Source organism: Bubalus bubalis, chromosome 3 (genome assembly GCF_019923935.1).
Source record: "Bubalus bubalis isolate 160015118507 breed Murrah chromosome 3, NDDB_SH_1, whole genome shotgun sequence".
Lineage (NCBI taxonomy): Eukaryota > Metazoa > Chordata > Mammalia > Artiodactyla > Bovidae > Bubalus > Bubalus bubalis.
Genome location: NC_059159.1, coordinates 34,665,717 through 34,684,332, shown reverse-complemented (window position 1 = coordinate 34,684,332; position 18,616 = coordinate 34,665,717). Strand labels below are relative to the sequence as shown.

General features: G+C 46.0%; 1 protein-coding gene and 1 long non-coding RNA gene across 18 annotated transcripts in view; one reads left to right on the top strand and one right to left on the bottom strand.

Annotated features, from left to right (window-relative positions):
- The window catches only part of PIK3R5 (phosphoinositide-3-kinase regulatory subunit 5), a 75,520-nt gene extending 64,996 nt beyond the window's left edge, over nucleotides 1-10,524 (bottom strand). For 6 of the 17 annotated variants that reach the window (XM_025280568.3, XM_044939304.2, XM_025280569.3 and 3 more), the window contains exon 1: nucleotides 9,521-9,673. In XM_025280568.3, the coding sequence (XP_025136353.3) occupies nucleotides 9,521-9,632 (112 nt within the window). In that variant the 5' untranslated portion in view covers nucleotides 9,633-9,673. Of the gene's footprint in view, nucleotides 1-4,152; nucleotides 4,252-8,858; nucleotides 8,986-9,520; nucleotides 9,674-10,406 lie in introns of those variants that run through there. The other 11 variants (XM_025280573.3, XM_044939302.2, XM_044939305.2 and 8 more) reach the window with 8 other exon arrangements.
- LOC112583725 lies at nucleotides 9,942-12,166 on the top strand. The gene is made up of 2 exons (XR_003107903.3): nucleotides 9,942-10,967; nucleotides 11,526-12,166. It is a non-coding gene; the product is annotated as an uncharacterized LOC112583725 (long non-coding RNA).
- Nucleotides 12,167-18,616: the final 6,450 nt, after the last annotated feature.

Below are 18,616 nucleotides of genomic sequence, written 5' to 3'. Positions count from 1 at the left end.
GACAGCAGGGTACAAGAAGGCCCATAAGCAGGCCTAGGATGCTGGTGACGAAAGCTGAGTTGGGTGACAGGGAGAACTATGGGGAAGTGAAAAGAAGCGAGAACCAAAGGAAGCGCCATCAAAGCTGGCTGGAGAGTGGGGGACAGGAAGAGGGAGGGAGCACTCAGAGGTGACTGCAACGTCTCCACTCCAGACCAGGAGTCTGGTTTCACTAGAGATCCCCAAATGGGGAAGTCTGGAGAGGAAGCCTGCGTCATGGACGAAGAGCTGGGCTCTGGAGTTGTGTTGACGTCGAAACGGTAAAATTGACCAGCATGGACTTGGAGATGAGGGTCTGGGTGAGGGAGCTAAGCATGACCTGGGACAGCAAGAAGAGGAGCGTGCACAGGAATGCCAGGAGGTGCATATGGTGAGGAAGAGGCTCTAGGTCAGGATGTGTGTGTGTGCTCAGTCACTCAGTTGTGTCTGATTCTGCGACCCCATGGACTGTAGCCCTCCAGTCTCCTCTGTCCATGGGATTTCCCAGGCAGGAACATTGGAGTGGGTTGCCGTTTCCTTCTCCAGGGGATCTTCCTGATCCAGGGATCGAAACTGCATCTCCTGAGCTGGCAGATGGATTCTTTACCACTGAGCCACCTGGGAAGCTCTCTAGCAAGTGGTGCTGGGCATCAAATGCTACAGAAACTGCAAAGAGATGCAAACTAGCAGAAAGCCATTGGAATCTGCCATTACAAGGCCACCAATGACTTCAGAGGAAGACTTCCAGTGGAGAAGCCTGGGTGGAGGGAGGCAGGCCACCACTGTGGTCAGAAGGACTTTAGCCTCTGGGAGTCCTGCCGTGACATGGGTAACATGAGGGAAGGAGCGGGTCCCCTCTCTGCTTAGCCCATCAGAGCAGCTCCTATCAGTCTACACTTGGAGAGAAGACTTTGTAAAACTCATAGGATGTCAGAATATAGATACAGCCCCTTGAGCCAAGAGGGAACAGGCTTAGGGAGATGAGCAGCTGAGTGGGGGACAGCTAGGACTAGAGATCTCAGCTCCTACTCCCATTCAGTAGTCTGAACACCACACCACAACCCCACTGTGTTCACTTAAGCACAATAACAGGCGAAGGAGAGCTCTGAGTTTTGGGTTTTCTCAAAATGAAACTCTCAAGATGTCAGTACAGAAGTGAATGCGAAATGCAAAGGCCCATTAAACGCTGGCTCAAAAACCCCAAGAACAAGAGGCCATTAATTCCCCGCGTGACCTGGAGGTGGATCAGATTGGCACTGAGAGTTTCTCTGGGACAGCCACAGAGGAAGGTGTCTCTGAAGTAGTCCATTTTATCAGATTGGTTCAGAAGGAACCAAGAACAAGAGACTCCCCCTTGCCCCCCACCCAAAAAAAGTCCATTATCAAGCACAGGAGATGGGCAAGCATCCCTATGTCCAGCTGTGGCTCCAGGGTCTTACCATGCATGGCTCTGGTTTTCTAACCAACATCGAGCTCCTGCTCTGGGAGGACAGGCTCTGAAGACGGGCTGCAGGATTTGTGGGGGAACTGCCCAGCTTTGGGATTTGTTTATTCAAGGCCACTGAATTTCTTAAATTCAAATTATGTTATCAAAACAACCAACTTTCCTACAGCCATAAGACACAGTCACCAAGATTTGGAGAGTTAGAGGTGCTTAGAAATGAAGTGATGTGTCTCTATTCTCACAGCTTTCGTTTCTACGTCTGACATGTGTTTTCCTTGAATGCTTCTCCCAATGGGGAACTCACTACCACAAGTCTGCCCATTCCATTGTTATTCTGCTCTGAACTTAGAGCTCTAAGATCTTCCCTGTGGTAAGCTGAGATCTATTTCATCACTATTCCCTTCATGGGTCCCTTTCCTCCTAGGAGAACGACCTCTATAGGGCAGGTCTTCACCTTTTCCAAAGAATTATGCTTAGTCCCGAAGTAGAGTGTTAGTCGCTCAGTCGTGTCCGACTCTTTGTGACGCCACGGACTGCAGCCTGCCAGGCTCTTCTGTCCATGGGATTTTTCAAGCAAGAATACTGGGTTGCCATTTCCTTCTCCAGCAGTTCTTCCTGACTCAGGGATTGATCCCATGTCTCCTGCATGGATATGACTTCTCCTTTATGTCCTCTTCATATAGAAAAACATCTCTCCTTCTGTAAACATGCGGTATTGTACCATCACTACCTTGCTTACCTTTCTCTGGGTATGAGATGGTTTATCAGCATCCCCACTAAACACAGCACCTGGCCTTGGACCACTCTCCAGTTGGATGGAAGCATCTAAGAGTGGAAATGAGCCTTCCCTCAGCTGCAGGGCAGGAAAAGGAGAGATTCATGGGAATCAGTGGAGAATTGTTGAAGGCTCAAGAATCAAAGATGACTCTGAGGTTCCAGCTTGGGAGCACGGAGGTGCTAGGTGTGTACCTGGGAGGACTAAGGAAGAGAGAAGAGGAGAGGAAGGCTTGGGAAATGGGAAACCAAGAATCCAGTAGTAGAGACCTAAGACCAAGCTGTTCTTCCAACTTCCGAGACACAGACCATGCCCTGCTCTGCCAGCTGTCCCCAGAGCGCAGGAGAAGATTCTCATGATCACTCACTCGGTTGTGTCCAACTCTGAGACCCTGTGGACTGTAGCCCGCCAGGTTCCTCTGTCCATGGGATTATCCAGGCAAGAATACTGGAGTGGGTTGCCATTCCTCTTCCAGAGGATCTTCCCAACCCAGGGATTGAACCCTCATCTGCCTTGGCAAGCGGGTTCTTTACCACCGAGCCACCAGGGAAGCCCCAGGAGGAGATGAAATGCCTCCAAAATCACTTTGCATAACCAGCACATCAAAACATAACAACAGCAGTACAAAAGAGGAGAATATGGGCCGACCTTATCTGTGAGCACGGATGCAAGAATTCTCAAAGGCATCGCAGCAAATCAACCCAGCACTGTTCTGAAAGAACAAAACTCCTTGACTAAGCAGAGTTCACTCCAAAAGGGCAAGCAGGGCTGAAGAGAAGGAAGTTAATGATGTAACACATCACGCAAACCTACCTCAAGGTGAAAGAACACAAGGCTTTCCTAGTGGATGCTTCCAGTTGTAACTGGCAAACCTAACTTCCATCTGTGCTTTAACAAATCCTTAGAAATGAGGAATTGAAGAAAACTTCCTTTACACATGGCACTTGACTTCAAGGCATCAGCTCTAAAGAACTACAACCACATCAGAGAAATAAAGGCCCACACTCACGCCAGTCCCTGAGAACAAGGGAGGCCGTGAGAATATTTGCAGCAAAAACACCAGCAGTGGCTGCCTCTCTGCTTCCTGGATCGTCTCTATTCCTGAGAATAGCCACCAACATGCACCTTCTCTGGTCTCGTTTCTAGCCTTAAGTCTAGCTCCCTGGCTGGGGGTAGGGGAACCAGAGCAGAGGGCTTCTTTTAAGGACACCACTAGCCAAAGTAAGGGTTTCCCTGGTGGCTCAGCAGTAAAGAACCTACCTGCCAATGCAGGAGACATGGGTTCGATCCCTGGGTTGGGAAGATCTAGTCTAGTTATTCTTGCCTAGGAAATCCCATGGACAGAGGAGGCTGACGGGCTACAGTACATGGGGTCGTAGAGTTGGACACGACTTAATGACTAAACAACAACAACTACTAGCTAAAGTAATGTTCTTCAATCATCTTGGAAATGGATTGAATTCAAGATTCAGTAATAAACCCAGGAAGCGTGCACACGGCTTGTGAGTGGTCCCCACACCTAGCCCTGAGATCTCCCCAAGGAGAGATCCATCATTCTGACAACAGCTGACTCCTGCATGGAGCCAAAGAAATCAGTGTATAGAAAGTCCTGTTTTCCAGATCAGAGGTTACTTACCTGGGTTCCCTGGTGGACAGCAGAGGTCTGAGAAGACCCAGAGGTTTTCTGCAAAACTTTGAAAGAGCATGCGTGTGCGTGCACACGTGTGCCTTTTGTGGGGAGATGGAGGGGATGATCTATGGCTTTATCAGCTTCTGAAAGAGGCCCATTATCAAGACTGAGTTCGAAAGTCTCCCATAAGAGCAGCAGGTGTAGATGTAATCTCACCCAGAAAATGCACTGAGGAGGAGGGTGGCCTCAGCCAGGCTGCATGGAAGTGACTGTGGGGAGATTTACCTGATGAGAGTCAAAACCACCAAGTCACTCAGGAACAAACGCTCAGACCCAAAAGCCAGAGGTACGTCCACAGAGACCTTGGGGTCCTGGGAAGAAAACCTGGAAGGAAGAAGGATGTGGGTGCTGAGAGGATGACTTCGTAGGAAATACACAAAATCTGGGTTGTAAGGACAGCAACTCTGAGAGGGACGGAACGAAAGGCCAACGGTGGTTTTCTGTGGATAGAGGCTCCTTTCGCTATGGATAGCCAATGTGAGAGCAAATGCAAGGGACTCCTGCAAGGAGCCCCTCAGCAGCAAAGGAACTTACTCTCTGGTGATGATCAGTGCAAAGGAAAAGGGAGGCCCCCCCTAATAGTGTTTATGACCTTCATGAGACCTCGGAGGAGGGGGAGAGGCAAGGAGAGGGGAGATGGGGTGCAGGGGATGGGTCTCTGGCTTATGCCAGAGTTAACCTCACTTGGTTTTTGTAGGAGAGGAGGCCCCCACACCTCACAGAAATAAAGGAATTCCTGAGAGGGTGCACCCAGAGAGGGCTTAGCACATGTCTGCTCAGTGTTGGGGATCATTTTTATTACCATTGGTATTTTCTTCTATATTGTATCTCTCAATTCTCAACTCGAATGTGACTTCTTCAGGGAAGCCTCTCCTTAATCCTCAAACTATATGGGGTTCCCTTTCCATACTTGCCCGGGACCTCATCATTCTCATGATGGAAATTACACGATAGGTATCTAGTGTCCTGCCCACTAGACTAATTTCCACCAGGGGAGGGGTACTTCCCTGGTAGTCCAGTGGTTAAGAATCTGCCTTCCCATGTAGGGGATGTAGGTTTTATCCCTGGTCGGGGAGCTAAGATACCATATTCCACAGGGTAACTAAGCCCAAGTGACGCAACCAGAGAAAAGCCCGCAATGAAGACCCAATGCAGCCAAAATGAAAAATTTCCAGGAACGTTATCTGTCTCCCTCACGGTCCTCAGAGCCCCAGCACATACCTGGCACATGGAAGGTGCTCCATGCAGAGGTGCTGAGCCAAGGAATGGACTATTGGAAATGAGGAAGGGGCCGTAGAAAGCATCCATGCATGCTTCCAGGGAGATGGGGAAACTGACACTTTTGATGTACGAGGACTCAACCCAGGGTCACAGGGCTGGGAATAGGAGAATCAGGTAGAAACACAGCCCCCCTGACTCCACAGGAGGCAGAAGCTGTCTTCAGCCGTCACACCCCAGCCCTGCCCCCGACAAGGAAACCACACAGACTCATTTGCCTAGGTCAACAACAACAGCAGCAAGACTCTTGAGGACATGAAAATGAAAAGCACACCACTCCTTCCGGACCCCACCCTTCTGCCCCCCACAACACCGTGTGCTCCGCAGCCCCCTTGGCAGCCCCCACTATTGCTGTTCGTGGATTTCTAAGAAATCCTGGGGAGTCTGATGGTGACAGCTGAACAGCTGTGCTGAGCATCAGAAGGCCCTGGTGAGCCAGCCACCATGTCACTGGTCAGACCCTGCAGGCCAGAGGGGCCAGTGCTCCGGGATGACAAGGAAGGCATGGGGAGGACGGAAGGATGGCGTGGCCAGTGCTGTGGAGTGAAGAGGGGCTTAGGGAAGCCTTCAAAGATGATGAGGTTGGAGCTGGGCATCCAAGGATGAATTCATGGTCTGCCAGGCAGGCAGTGGACAGGAAGGGCAATGTGGCGGGAAGGAGCAGCACGTGCAAAGGTACTGAGGTCTGCCCAAGCTTAAAGAGATGAAGAAGGCAGGGTGACCTGAGCTGGGTGGCGGAGGTCTTGCTAGGCATGCTAAGGGGTATGGACCTTCCCCAGAGGGCCAGGGCAGCTCGGGAGGATTTACAGCTGGAATGTGACCTGTTCAGTTTTGTCGTCTTATATCCCCATGAGAGAAGCTGGACTGGGAGTTGGGGAAAGCTGGAGGCAGGTGTCTCCCACTAAGGACAAACCCTAAAGCTCAAAGCCATGCACCCCAAGTGCTAGATGTGGTAAACTCAAGAAGGACCCAAAGTCTGCTTGGTGCCACTGGTCACCCACTTCTTCCCATTCATCAGCCCTACCCTCCAATCTTGTGCACTTTGCCACAGCTATACCTCACTTATCCGGAAGGCACTTGGCTGATAACCCAACTATCCAGAACCTTCCAGCCACTAGCCTGAAAGCAAACAGAGAAGACCTGTAGGTAGCCACATTCAGGCTCCCAGTCAGCCCCACAAGCCATGCCCTCCACACCCACAGGCACAGGCAGAATACCCCTTGGGCTGGGTCATCTCTGGTCATCCACCCAGCCCTGGCGCTTCCTAGCAGTATCATCCTGGTCCTTAGTGTCTTCCTTCATGAAGTGTGGATAATAGTTGTAGCAACCTGAGTATGGCAGTGAAGATGAAAAGGAAATGGAGAAATACTTAGCCCACTGCCAAGGACCATGGAATGATAGCTAAAGGGGAAAAGGACAATAAGAAAGATGACAAAAATTTTGTCCTGAGCAGACCCAAGGTATGCAAAAATGGCAGGTAGAACTGTTTAATATTTTCAAGGCATTATTAAATCACACACCATGTGCTAGATTTATAAAGGCAAGCAACACATTTTACAAGGATTTCTTTTAAAAACTAGATACCATGAAAAGTTTTGGTGTTTAAAAGGTAGAGCTGGTGGAAAAAGTGATAACGTGCCATTTCACTTACAAGAATGATGTGGTTCTGTGTGTACCCCTGTACATCGAAAGCGTCCCCCATATTTGCAAAATACACATCATATTTAACAGAATCGAAAAAGATGCCATCAATTGTAAGATGCACCATTATTTTACGCTTCCTTAGTCACTCAGTGGTAAAGCACCCTCCTGCAATGCAGGAGATACGGGTTTAATCCCTGGGTCAGGAAGATCCCCTGGACAAGGAAATGACAACCCACTCTAATATTCTTGCCTGGGAAAGTCCTATGGACAGAGGAGCCTGGCGGGCTACAAGAGGTGGAAAATGACTTTGCGACTACACCACCATTATTTTGTGTGCCAGAAAGAAAGAAATATTGCCGCCTATTATAATGGTAAGATGCCATAGATGGTAAGATGATTTCAGAGTTGTTAAAATGTGAAAATGTGTACATCTTCACATCAACGGAATACTCTAATAAGTAATATATGTTTGCTGTGCTGTCTCAGCTTGCCTCTGGTCTTTCCTTTGTCCACTCCCCACCCCATCTATGCCAGAACCTCAAACCTCTTCCTTGAACTGATGACAATCACTCCATCTTGCCCCTCTAGATACTTCCTTGCTTAAAAAGCTGATCCAGGCTTTCGGTCCACCCATAGCTGAGCCAAACAAGTCTTCTAGTTCACAGAGGTCCCACAGAAGTCTGGCCAGCTCAGTCCTTTGTGGGTGAGGCTCTCTGAACAAAGACCAAGTCAGCGCTCTTTGAGTGTTCCTCTGAACCCAAGCTGGAGCCTCTAACACTGGGCTGCCCAGGCAAAGGTGACTGCCTCTCCTTTTTCCGCATCTCTGCCGGAAGGCCGATGATCAATGACTAACCTGGGGCCATGGAGCAACCTCCAACAGCCAGCCTCCTCCTCCACATTACGACCCCTGTAGTAAACCCAAACACACTGGTCACCCGGTTAGCTTCCGCTTGATTCTTCTCGAAAGAAAAAAAAGCAGGGCGCATGCTGGCGAGAGACAGGCAAAGAGACAGAGGTCTTTCTCTGTCCACTACAGCTTGTAAAGAGAAAACAGTTCTTTATCCCTCACCGAAGAGATTGGCAAGGGTCTTAAAACCCTGATGAGGGGCCTTCCCTGGGGTCCAGAGGTTAAGAATCCCCTTCTCAATGCAAGGGATGCGCATTCAATCCCCAGTTAGGGAACTAAGATCCCACAGGTCCCCAGGCAACGGAGCTGCCCCACAACTAGAGAACAGGAGTCCACACAGCAACAAAGAGCCCTCAAAACCAAAATTTAAAAACAGCAAACAAAAAAGTGAGGCCTGGCACACAAAGACTCTGCGCTGTCCCCAGAATAACCATCCTGCCTAGTTATTCTCCAAGAAGCAGGGGAGGGTCTTCTGAGCAGGAAGAGAGAGTAGACCATTCAAAACTGTCTTCCTGGAGCCACACCGCAGTGTCCCCGCTGAGGAAGCAGGTAAGCCCGAGACACCCACTCCCTTGTTCTGCAAACACCCAGGGCAGCTCCCTGTGCATTCGCCCTGCTCACACTTTCTCATTTGATTTGCTCCCTGAGGTTGCAGGTTAGGGCCCATTTTGCAGATAGGGAAGCAGGCTGGGAGAGGGTAGTGTGATGCTCATGAGGCTCAGGGTCACACAGCTGGGCACAGCTGGAACCCAGGCCTCCTTTCCAAAGCATCCAGGGTTCCCAAGCAATGGCACCAGCCTCATCACTTAACGGATCTTATTCAAATTTTAGAAAAATACAGATTCCAGACCCCACCCTTGGAAAGCTGCACTGTAGGGGGTGCCTGGAGAAGGTGTGTTTTAACAAGTTCTGGGAACCAGTGCCTTCTGGGTAGTCCCGGGCCAGGAGGAGGGAAGGTGTGGAGGAGAAGGCAGAGTGACCACTGCAGGGAGGGAAAGACGGGGACCCAGACAGAACCCTGGACGCACGTAGACCTGGCCCAGTTCCGGCCCTCATTTCGCCCAAACCCACTCCTCCTCTCTGCAAGAGGCTTGTAACTTACTTGATACCACATCCTGCTGCTTTCATCTCGCCTTCCTTTTCCCTCTGAATAATCTCCTTCCTCCTACTGACCTAAAGAACTTTATTTACCCGAGGCCTGGGATGGGCCAGCGCGCACGCGCACGCGCACACCCATGCACACGCGCACACAGAGTCACGCAGGGATACCGAGGGGGTGTAAACACGGATAAGCTGACAGCGCCAAGAGTGCGCTTCTGGAGAAAAGCAGCCACTGTCTGGGGGCCCACGCTCGCTGGAGGTCCTGGTGGCTAAGGACCCCTGATGCCAAGGCTCCCAGAGAGAGAGCGCTCCCAGACGGGAGAGCAGACTCCTTGACCCGAAGACACAGGGCAGCCTCGAAAGAGGCAGCAGGAGGCTGCGGTCACAGTCGGACCGCACAGACGCCTCCAGCAGTGGCTACTTAGGTAAGGATGGACAGCCGGCATACCCTTCTGTCTGAGATTCCTGGGCACGCGTGTGTGCGGGTCGTGTCCCCGGCAACGGGCCCTGTTCTCAGAGGCAGAAGACGGCAGGATCTGTCCAGCGCACTGGCTGCAGCCTGTGCTCTCTGGGCGCACCTGTCTCCAAGTGTCCGCGGGCAGCTCTGGCTCTGCCTCAAGCCCCTACGCGTGCACTCCGCGTCCCCGCGCCCCGGCCACACACCTGCAGTCCCCGCTGGGCGCCGAGTCCCTCTCCAGAGGCGACTCCCTGCGACTCCGGGTACCGTCGCGACCACCGCGCCGGAGCTGGGGACCCGCGCGGCGAGTCCCAGCATCGATCGGGGCTCTGCTCAGACGGCGGACTGGGGGCGGGGCCATGCCGGGGCGGGGCGGGGCCATGCCAGGGCGGGGCGGGGCAGGCCGCCCAGCCGGACTCTCGCGCCACCTGGTGGCCGGGCGGCGTCGGCCTGGCGCCAGCCTGACCCCAAGCATCCTTAGAGTCCGGCCCGAGCCCACCGCGCGAATGAGGACGCCCAGCTCTGAGCTCCTCTGCCCTCGGAAGGAACAGGTCCTGGCTGAGGGCTGGCCAAGGCCGGAGGGACGCCGGTGCTACCCCCACGCCGCCCCCAGGAGTAAGGTGAGGCTTGACCAGGGGGAGCGGAAGCGCGGCTTGGCAGGGCTGGATGGGTGGGCGGAGCGGGCGAGGGGCCTGGGGTGGGGGCTTCGGGGAAGGAGGAAAAAGGGGAAGCTCCGACGAGTTGCTTCCTTCTCGCACTGCGCCCCAGCGCCCCACTTCCTCCTCCTACTTCTATTTTCTACGGGTGCTCTTAACCTTTAAAATGCCTGCACCCCTGCTGTGCACACGGGCCCGCGACCCTCGCCCTTCGTCCTTGGGCAGAAATCTTTCCAGATATACCAGCCCATCCAGACTTTCGGCTCGGCTGCCCCAGCCTCTGGTCTGACTTCCTCACCGTCCATCACCAGTGGCTGTGACTGCAGCCATTTCTCCTGAAGGCGGGGAGGGGTCGTCTCCAGGATCCAGGCCCTCTTCTGGCGCCCTCCCCCGCCCGTTCTCCCCACAGGCCACGCGGGCAGATGTGTTTTTTTACCCGGAGCTGGAAGAACTCTTAGGGATCCCGGAAATCACTGCTCTTCCCCATGCCTCCGTTTCCTCGTTACAAATTAGGAATGAGAAGGTTGGCTGCTGTGTTGTGCGAGCAGCTCTGGCGACGAAAGAATAGCAGTTTATTTCAGAGGTCACAAAGGGCGAGGCTGGAATTTCCATTTTCACTCTTGAATGGGACTTGTGTCACAATATCTGTTAGAGGCATTCGAAATCGGCCTCAAGATCAGCCGTTAGTGTTGTCAGAAGCCACAGCCCTACCTGAGGCTTTGAGAGATGGGACTGCCAATGATTTTTCTTCTCCTGACTCACTCAATACCAAGAAAAGGCAACTTCCCCAAAAACACAGAAACAGAAAGTACTCGTGAATGAGCACAGAGAACTGGTCCCAGCCTCTGTTAGAGAAGGGAAGGCGCTCAGAACCATCGAGCACTTCTACTCTTGCATGGACCACCCAGAGCACCCACCCCCCACCGTTTTACAAACAAGGAACCAGAGCCACAAAGTCTGTGAGAAGACATCCTGGGGGTCTTTCATCTTGAGAAGGGTAAACAAGGACTCTGGTCTCCCCAGTCCTTACTTTTTCCACCACAAAAAAAAAAAAAAAAGGGGGGGGGAAGAGGGAGGCAGCCCAGAGGTGGCCAAGTTGGGAGGAAGGGGTGGAAGGGCTCTGGAAGCAGAAATTTAGTAGCAAGAAAGACACAGCATGAGCGGGATTGACATGGTGGATCCTGAGAGTGCTTTGAAAGCTACAGGAGAAGTTATGGCATCCGTGACTTTTTCCATATCCTTGATGTCCCTGAAACTGGAGGTGGAGGAAAGCTGAAACAGAATTGCCCATTAGGGTTCACTATCAGGGAGCTGGGCATCTCATGAAGCCCACTTGCTCCCATCCCACATCAGGGGGACTTCTGTAGTGGTCCAGTGGTTAAGACTCCTCACTCCCAATACAGGGTGCCTGGGTTGGATCCCTGGTTAAGGAACTATATCCTGCATTCCACAGCTAAGAATTCCCATGTCACAGCTAAGACCGGGTGCAATCAAATAAATTGAAAAAAGAAGTGGATCCAGCTTGCCTGTTAACCATCCCCACTCTCCCCCTCAGCTCTGTCTGTGTCTCCCTACCCCAAGAGGGCAGAACAACCAGGAGATCTGATCAGCACTTGACAGCTATTGGCCAGGACTTCGAACTACAGCCACCCAGGACTGGAGCAGGGTCAAGAGCTAAACAGCCCAGATTCAAGGACAAAACTAGCGAGATGGTGTTGGTTTGCTAGATAGAGTATGGTATTTCATGATAGCATTGTGGGTGCTCTCTGCCTCCTGAAACAAGCCCAATGGACATGTCAGACCCCCCCCCTCCTTTTTCTTTCCCCTACACATCTTTTTCATATTCTTCTTACTAGTTTTTTAGCTGGTGGCATCTCATGTTGTATCTTTTCAACAGGCACAGTTTGTGTATTGAGCATTATAGGAATATTCTTCACTTCCCCTGAGAATTATGTGTGCTTCCGTTTCTCCTGAAGCTCATTTCCCTCTTGGTCTCTTGTTTTTCCGCATTTGCTAGGGACATGATTACACACTTTCACCTAATTCCATTATAAGAAAAATAACTACACAAATATAAAGTCTGGCAACTGACCCTTGACCTTGATGTCTGGGAACAATATGGTATGGAGACAATAGGATGTGAAAAAGATGTAAATGAGGAGTCCTCTACAGTAGCCCCCTCACCCAGGGGGCAACTTTAGCTCACGGTCACCCTATGAGAATGCAGGACTCACATGGTCAGATTTTATCATTTGTAAAGAGAAACCAAAAATTGGAGCTCTTAGTCTGAAATCTCCTGATTTTTAAATGCTGGAAACTAATTTAACACAGTATTTTACACACCACCCCCCCTTGCAAGCCAAACCAGACGTGACCTGCCAACTTTCAGTTTGTGACATCTGTTCTGTATTATACAGGTGGGAGCTGCACCGTGAGACCTCAGTTATTCCTGTTAATGTGAGCTAATTTGTTCCCACTGACTCAAGAGATATAGTTTATGCAAGGGGCTGGGGGAGGGGGTGTGAATGTTAAGAGTTTATTAATATTGTTCATCATATGAATAGGACACAGGAGAAAAACCACATAATTATCCTAATAAGATGAACCCTGATGAAAACTCTTAGTGACTGGGAATAAAAAGACTTTGTCAAGATGATAAATGTATTTATTTCAATGCAACAGACAATGTGATACCTCAGTGATGACCTGGAATGGATAATATAATCCTTGATAACAAAGACAACCCTATGAAAACAAGGAGCAAAACAAGGATGTCACACTGTGAAAAGTGTGAAATTCAAGGAAGAACAATGAGAAGAAAAATAAATGAGATGTGAATTTGGGAAGAAAGAGACAAGATTATTATTTGCAAAAGATATGATTGTCTAGCTAAGAACCCATATCTAATGGATTGGGGAATATTTAGAATTTATGTGCAAGCATAGTAAAGTAGCTGGACACAAAAATAAATATATGACTTTCAATAGTTTTCTATACAGAGCAGTGACGAAATAGAAAAGGGAGTTCATTCATCCTAGCAATGAAAAAAGCCTAAGAAAAGGAAATTCAAGGGACCCAGAATAGCTAAAACTACGGTGAAAAAGAAGAACAAAATTGGAGGATTCAAGCTCCCTGATTTCAAAACTTAACACAGAGCTATAGATAGATTTATAGGTCGATGGAATAAAGTTGAGAATCCAGAAATAAACTCTCACATTTACAATCAGTTGATTCTTGTTAATATAGTGGTGAGTATCCCTGCCTGTTACACGGGAGACTAGGATTCGATTCCCCAATGGGGAGGCAACACCCTCCTTGGGGCCTCAGTGGCAAAGAACCCACCTACCTACCAATGCTGGAGACATGGTTTCGATCCTTCTGTCAGGAAGATGCCCCGGAGAAGGAAATGGCAACCTAATCCAATATTCTTGCCTGGGAAATCCCCCGGGGTAGAGGAACCTGGCTGGCTACAGTCCATGGGGTCGCAGATGTGACTTAGCGACTGAGCACACGTGCATGCGCTCTTTTTGATGAGGGTGCCAAAACAATTCAAAGAGGGAAAGAATTATTTTCAAAAATGATGCTAAGACAATTGGATAACCATATCCAAAAAAAAAAAAGAAACTGAACCCCTACTTCCCATTACACATGGAGATTAACTCAAAAAGGAATAGAAAACCTAAATATAAGAGTTAAAGCTATACAACTCTTAGGAGAAAATATAGGTGTAAATCTTCATGACCTTGGACCTGGCAATGGTTTTTAAGATATAACATAAAAAGGGCAAACAACCAAAGGGAAAAACAGATAAGGCGAATGTCATCAAAATTTAAAACTTTTCTGCTTCAAGGACCCCATCAAGAAATAAAAGACAACCCACAGAATGGGAGAAAATTTTTGCAAATCATATAAATATGATAGAGACTTTAGAATATACAAAGAATTACTATAAATGAATAATTAAAAAAAGCCAATTGAAAAATGGGCTAAGGATATGATCAGGTATTTCTTCAAACATCTATAAATGACCGACAAGCATACGAAAAAAATACTCAACATCATTAGTTATCAGAGAAAGGCAAATCAAAACCACAGTGGAAACACCACACCCATTGAATAAAAAGATTATAACAAGTGTCAACAGGAATGTGGAGAATTTGGAGACCTCGTACATACATGAATGCATCTGAGAGTTGGACCATAAAGAAGGCAGAGTGGCAAAGAATTGATGCTTTCAAACTGTGGTGTTAGAGAAGACATTTGAGATTCCCTTGGACAGCAAGGAGATCAAACCAGTCAATCCTAAAGGAAATTAGTCCTGAATATGTATTAGAAGGACTGATGGTGAAGCTGAAGCTCCAATACTCTGGCCACCTGATGTGAAGAGCTGACTCACTGGAAAAGACCCTGATGCTGGGAAAGATTGAAAGGAAGAGGAGAAAGGGACAACCCAGGATGAGATGGTTGGATGGCATCACCAACTCAATGGACAGGAGTTTGATCAAACTCTGGGAGATGGTGAAGGACAGGGAAGCCTGGTGTGCTGCAGTCTCTGGGGTCGCAAAGAGTTGGACATGACTGAGGGACTGAAAACAACATGCATACATACACTGCTGATGGGAATGTAGAATGGTGCTGATGCTTTGGAAAACAGTTTGTCAATTCCTCAAAAGGTAAACATAGAGTTACCATGTGTGCCCTGTGTGCTAGGTTGCTTCACTTGTGTCCAACCTTTTGCAACTCTATGGACTGTAGCCTGCCAGGCTTCTTTGTCCAAGTTACCATATGATCCAACAATTCTACTCTTGGGTGTATACCAAAGAGGAGTTAAAATATGTACACACAAAAACTTACATACAAATATCTATAGCAGCATTATTTATTAGCCAAGAGGTAGAAACAACACAAAAACTGATGAATGGATAAATAACATATTGTATATTCATACCATGTAATATTATTTGACCATAAAGAGAAATGAGGGACTGACATGTTATAGGATGAATGAACCTTGAAAACATCATGCTAGGTGGAAGAAACCAGTTACAAAGTCTTCATACTGTATAATTCCTTTTATGTGAAATGTTCAGAATAAGCAAATCCATACAGACAAAGCAAATTGGTGATTGCCTAGCACTGGAAAATGGGGAGTGAATGCTAATGGGCATGGGATTTCTTTGTTGTGGTGGGAAAAAAAAATGTTTAAAAATTGACTGCAGGAAAATTAAAAAAAAAAAAGAAAAAACATAACCAATCCCCTCATCATACTGTACTCTAACAAAGTTAGAAAATTTTAAGTACTTTTCTAAATAAATACATTGATCAATTAAAAAAAAAAAAAATTGACTGCAGGGAGTTCCCTGGTGGTCCAGTGGCTAAGACTCCACAGTCTGAATGCAGGAGGCCCGAGGTTCAATCCCTGGTCAGGGAACTAGATCCCACAGGCTCCAACTAAGACCTGGCACAGCCTAAACAAATAAATAAGTATTTTTTAAATTCTAAAAAAATTGACTGCAATGGTGATTGTACTAAAAGCCATTCACTTTAAAATGGTGAATGCGAACCATGTCTCAATAAAGTAGTTATTTTTTATTTTTTGATCATCTCTGTTTTTTTAAACTTTTTATTTTGTATTGAGGTATAGCCAATTAACAATCTTGTGATAGTTTCAAGTGAACAAAAGCTGTTATTTTTTTAAATGATAAACTTTATTATGGGATACAAAGGAAGCCTTGATTAATAGAAAAACATTTGTGTTCTGGGATTGAAAAATGATATTATAAAAAATTCTTACCAGTGGAGTATGTAAATGTGATATAGTTTCAATCAAAAGCCAAAGAAAGCTTCTGGTGGGAAGAGGAGAAGGAGATTGACAAAATGACTTCACATTTCATCGTGAAAAATAATTGTGCGAGGATAGCCAAGAAACTCCCTCAAAAGTTTAGCCATTAAAAAGTTTAGTCATGAGGTAGAAGTTTCCATCTGACATATGAAAATGTTCCATGTACCACAGATTGAAAGCATTACATTTCTGGGACTTTGTCTCATAAAAATTATTTTTTTAATTTGAATTTTATTGGCTATAGTTGATTTATAATGTTAGTTTCAGGTGTACAGCAAAGTGATTCAGTTATTCATATATTCATTCTTTGTCAGATTCTTTTCTCATATAGGTTGCCACAAAATATTGATTAGGGTCTTCACAAAAATTCTTGTCCAGTATATGAGAGAGAGAGTATACATACATACATAGCCTTCCAGATAAAAATGGGGCAGATGGTACTGATAAAGGAAATAGTCCCTTTCTTTTTAATAATGCAGAAATATTGGATAAAATATAACAGCAAACAATTTAAATACAAAGCCAGACTAAAAACCAATAAAATGAAATCTCCCAGACTGATAAACAGGCAAAAAAATAAATAAACACACACTACAAAAAACAAAAACAGCAAGAAAGAGGAAAAAAGAAACAGAAAAAATGAGACAAACAGAAACCAAGCTAAAATGGTAGAAACAAGCCAAAAGATACCAACAATCATAATGAATGTAAGTGAATACAATGTGACTATTAATAGAGACTGTTGGATTGGAGAAAATGATATCCAATTGCTTGCAGCTTATAAAAAGATCAATGGGGCTAAGTTGATCAGTCAGAAACAAACACAAGTATCTGAAGGAATTTAATATATGATAAAGAAGATAGGCTCGATCATCCAACAAATAGGCTAGAATAGCCATTAGGAGAAAAAAGACAAGTGTAGTTTCTACCTCAAATCTTATATCCCACCCCTAATTCTGACTAATTTTAGATCCATACGTCCAAGTGAAAATAAGGGAAGTGCAGAAGCAAAGAAGGAAATGTGTATATAAAATTGGAATTGTAGCTGGCCTTTTAAAGTGTGAGGCCAAAATCAGAAATTATGAAGGAAAAGACTGATTTGTGTATAGAAAAGTAAAATAACTTCTGTCCATGAAAAATCACATAAACATTAAATGAGAAGGGAAATGGTATGCGAAGGCAAAATGTTTGCAATGAGTATTAAGCATGCCATCCTTAATGTAAAATATATTTTTTACATAAAAAAATACATATCCCAAATAAAAGTGGTCTTAGCAGATTAGACCGTTCACCAAAGATATACAAGTAGCCATAAGCATGTGAGAAATGTTTATAAGGAAAAAATGTAAATTTAAACAGTGAGATATAAACGTCCATCTGACAGCCAGGCAAAGATAAGAGAAATTATATTACCCAGAATTTTCAAACATTTGGAGACCCCAAATTCTCATAAAGTCTGACTGTAAGTATATGTTTGGTATTGTGTATGGAAACATATGGGCCTCCCTGGTGCTTCAGACGGTAAAAGTATCTGCCTGCGATGCAGATCCAGGTTCATTCCCCTGGTCGGGAAGATCCCCTGGAGAAGGGAATGGCTACCTACTCCAGTATTCTTGCCTGGAAAATTCCGTAAACAGAGGAGCCTGGTGGGCTACAGTTCATGAGGTTGCAAAAGTACTTGTACTCTAAAGAGTATGCAGTAATTCTGAATTAATAGAGTAATTAAATATGCCCAAGAATATTAGTCATCAGTTTGCTTATAAGTATAGCAGTGATAAATTATAAGCAAAACTAGTGTTTAAAAATAGAGAATTCATTTTCAAAAATGGTTAATTTTACAATAGTAAAATATTGTGAGCAATTAATATTTCAAAGACACTTTCACGAAATATTTTTATACAATGCTATTAAAAGTTGAGTAGTTTCAAAATAGTGCATAACCTTTTGAGCTAGAGATTACATTTCTGGGAACCAGGCTTACAAAAATTTTTGTATATGAGAGAGAGAGAGAAGGTGTGTGTGTGTGTGTGTACATACATACAAACGGCAGACAGTACTGATAAAGGAAATTGTTCCTCCGTTTTTTAATAATGCAGAAATACTGGATAAAATCTAACAGCAAACAATTTAAATACAAAGCCAGACTAAAAACCAATGAAGTGAAATCTCCCAGATGAACAAGCATATAAAAAATAAAACTGACACACACTACAAAAAGCAAACAAGAAACAGCAAGAAAGGGGGACAAAAACAGAAAAAGAGAGACAAATAGAAACCAAGATAAAGTGGTAGAAACAAGCCAAAAGATACCAATAATCATAATGAAGGTAAGTGAAATAATGTGATTATTAATAGAGATTGTTGGATTAGAGAAAATGAAATCCAGTTACTTGTAGCCAATAATAATATCTGAGGTATTAAGGCACCAAAGTTGAAAGTAAAAGGCTTAAAAAAGCAAATCGTAACTAAAATAAAGGTGGTTAGTTGTCTTAAATTCAGATTGAAATAGGCATTATTAGAGTGATACATTCTGGTGGTTTCATTTACCAACAGATAAAAAATATATAAACCTGTACAAAACTAATCTTAAAAATCTAAAATATGTGTAAAGCAGTAATGAAGTGGAGGACATGGAGAAATTGAGAAAGGCACCATCATCGTGAGAGATTTCAACAAGCCTCCCTGAGTTATTACTACTTCAAAAGATAAAATGTAATAACTGTAGAAGATTTGATCAAAACCAAGCTGGATTTGATGAACACGGAACCTTGCACTCAATAATTTAAAAATCACATTCTTCTCAA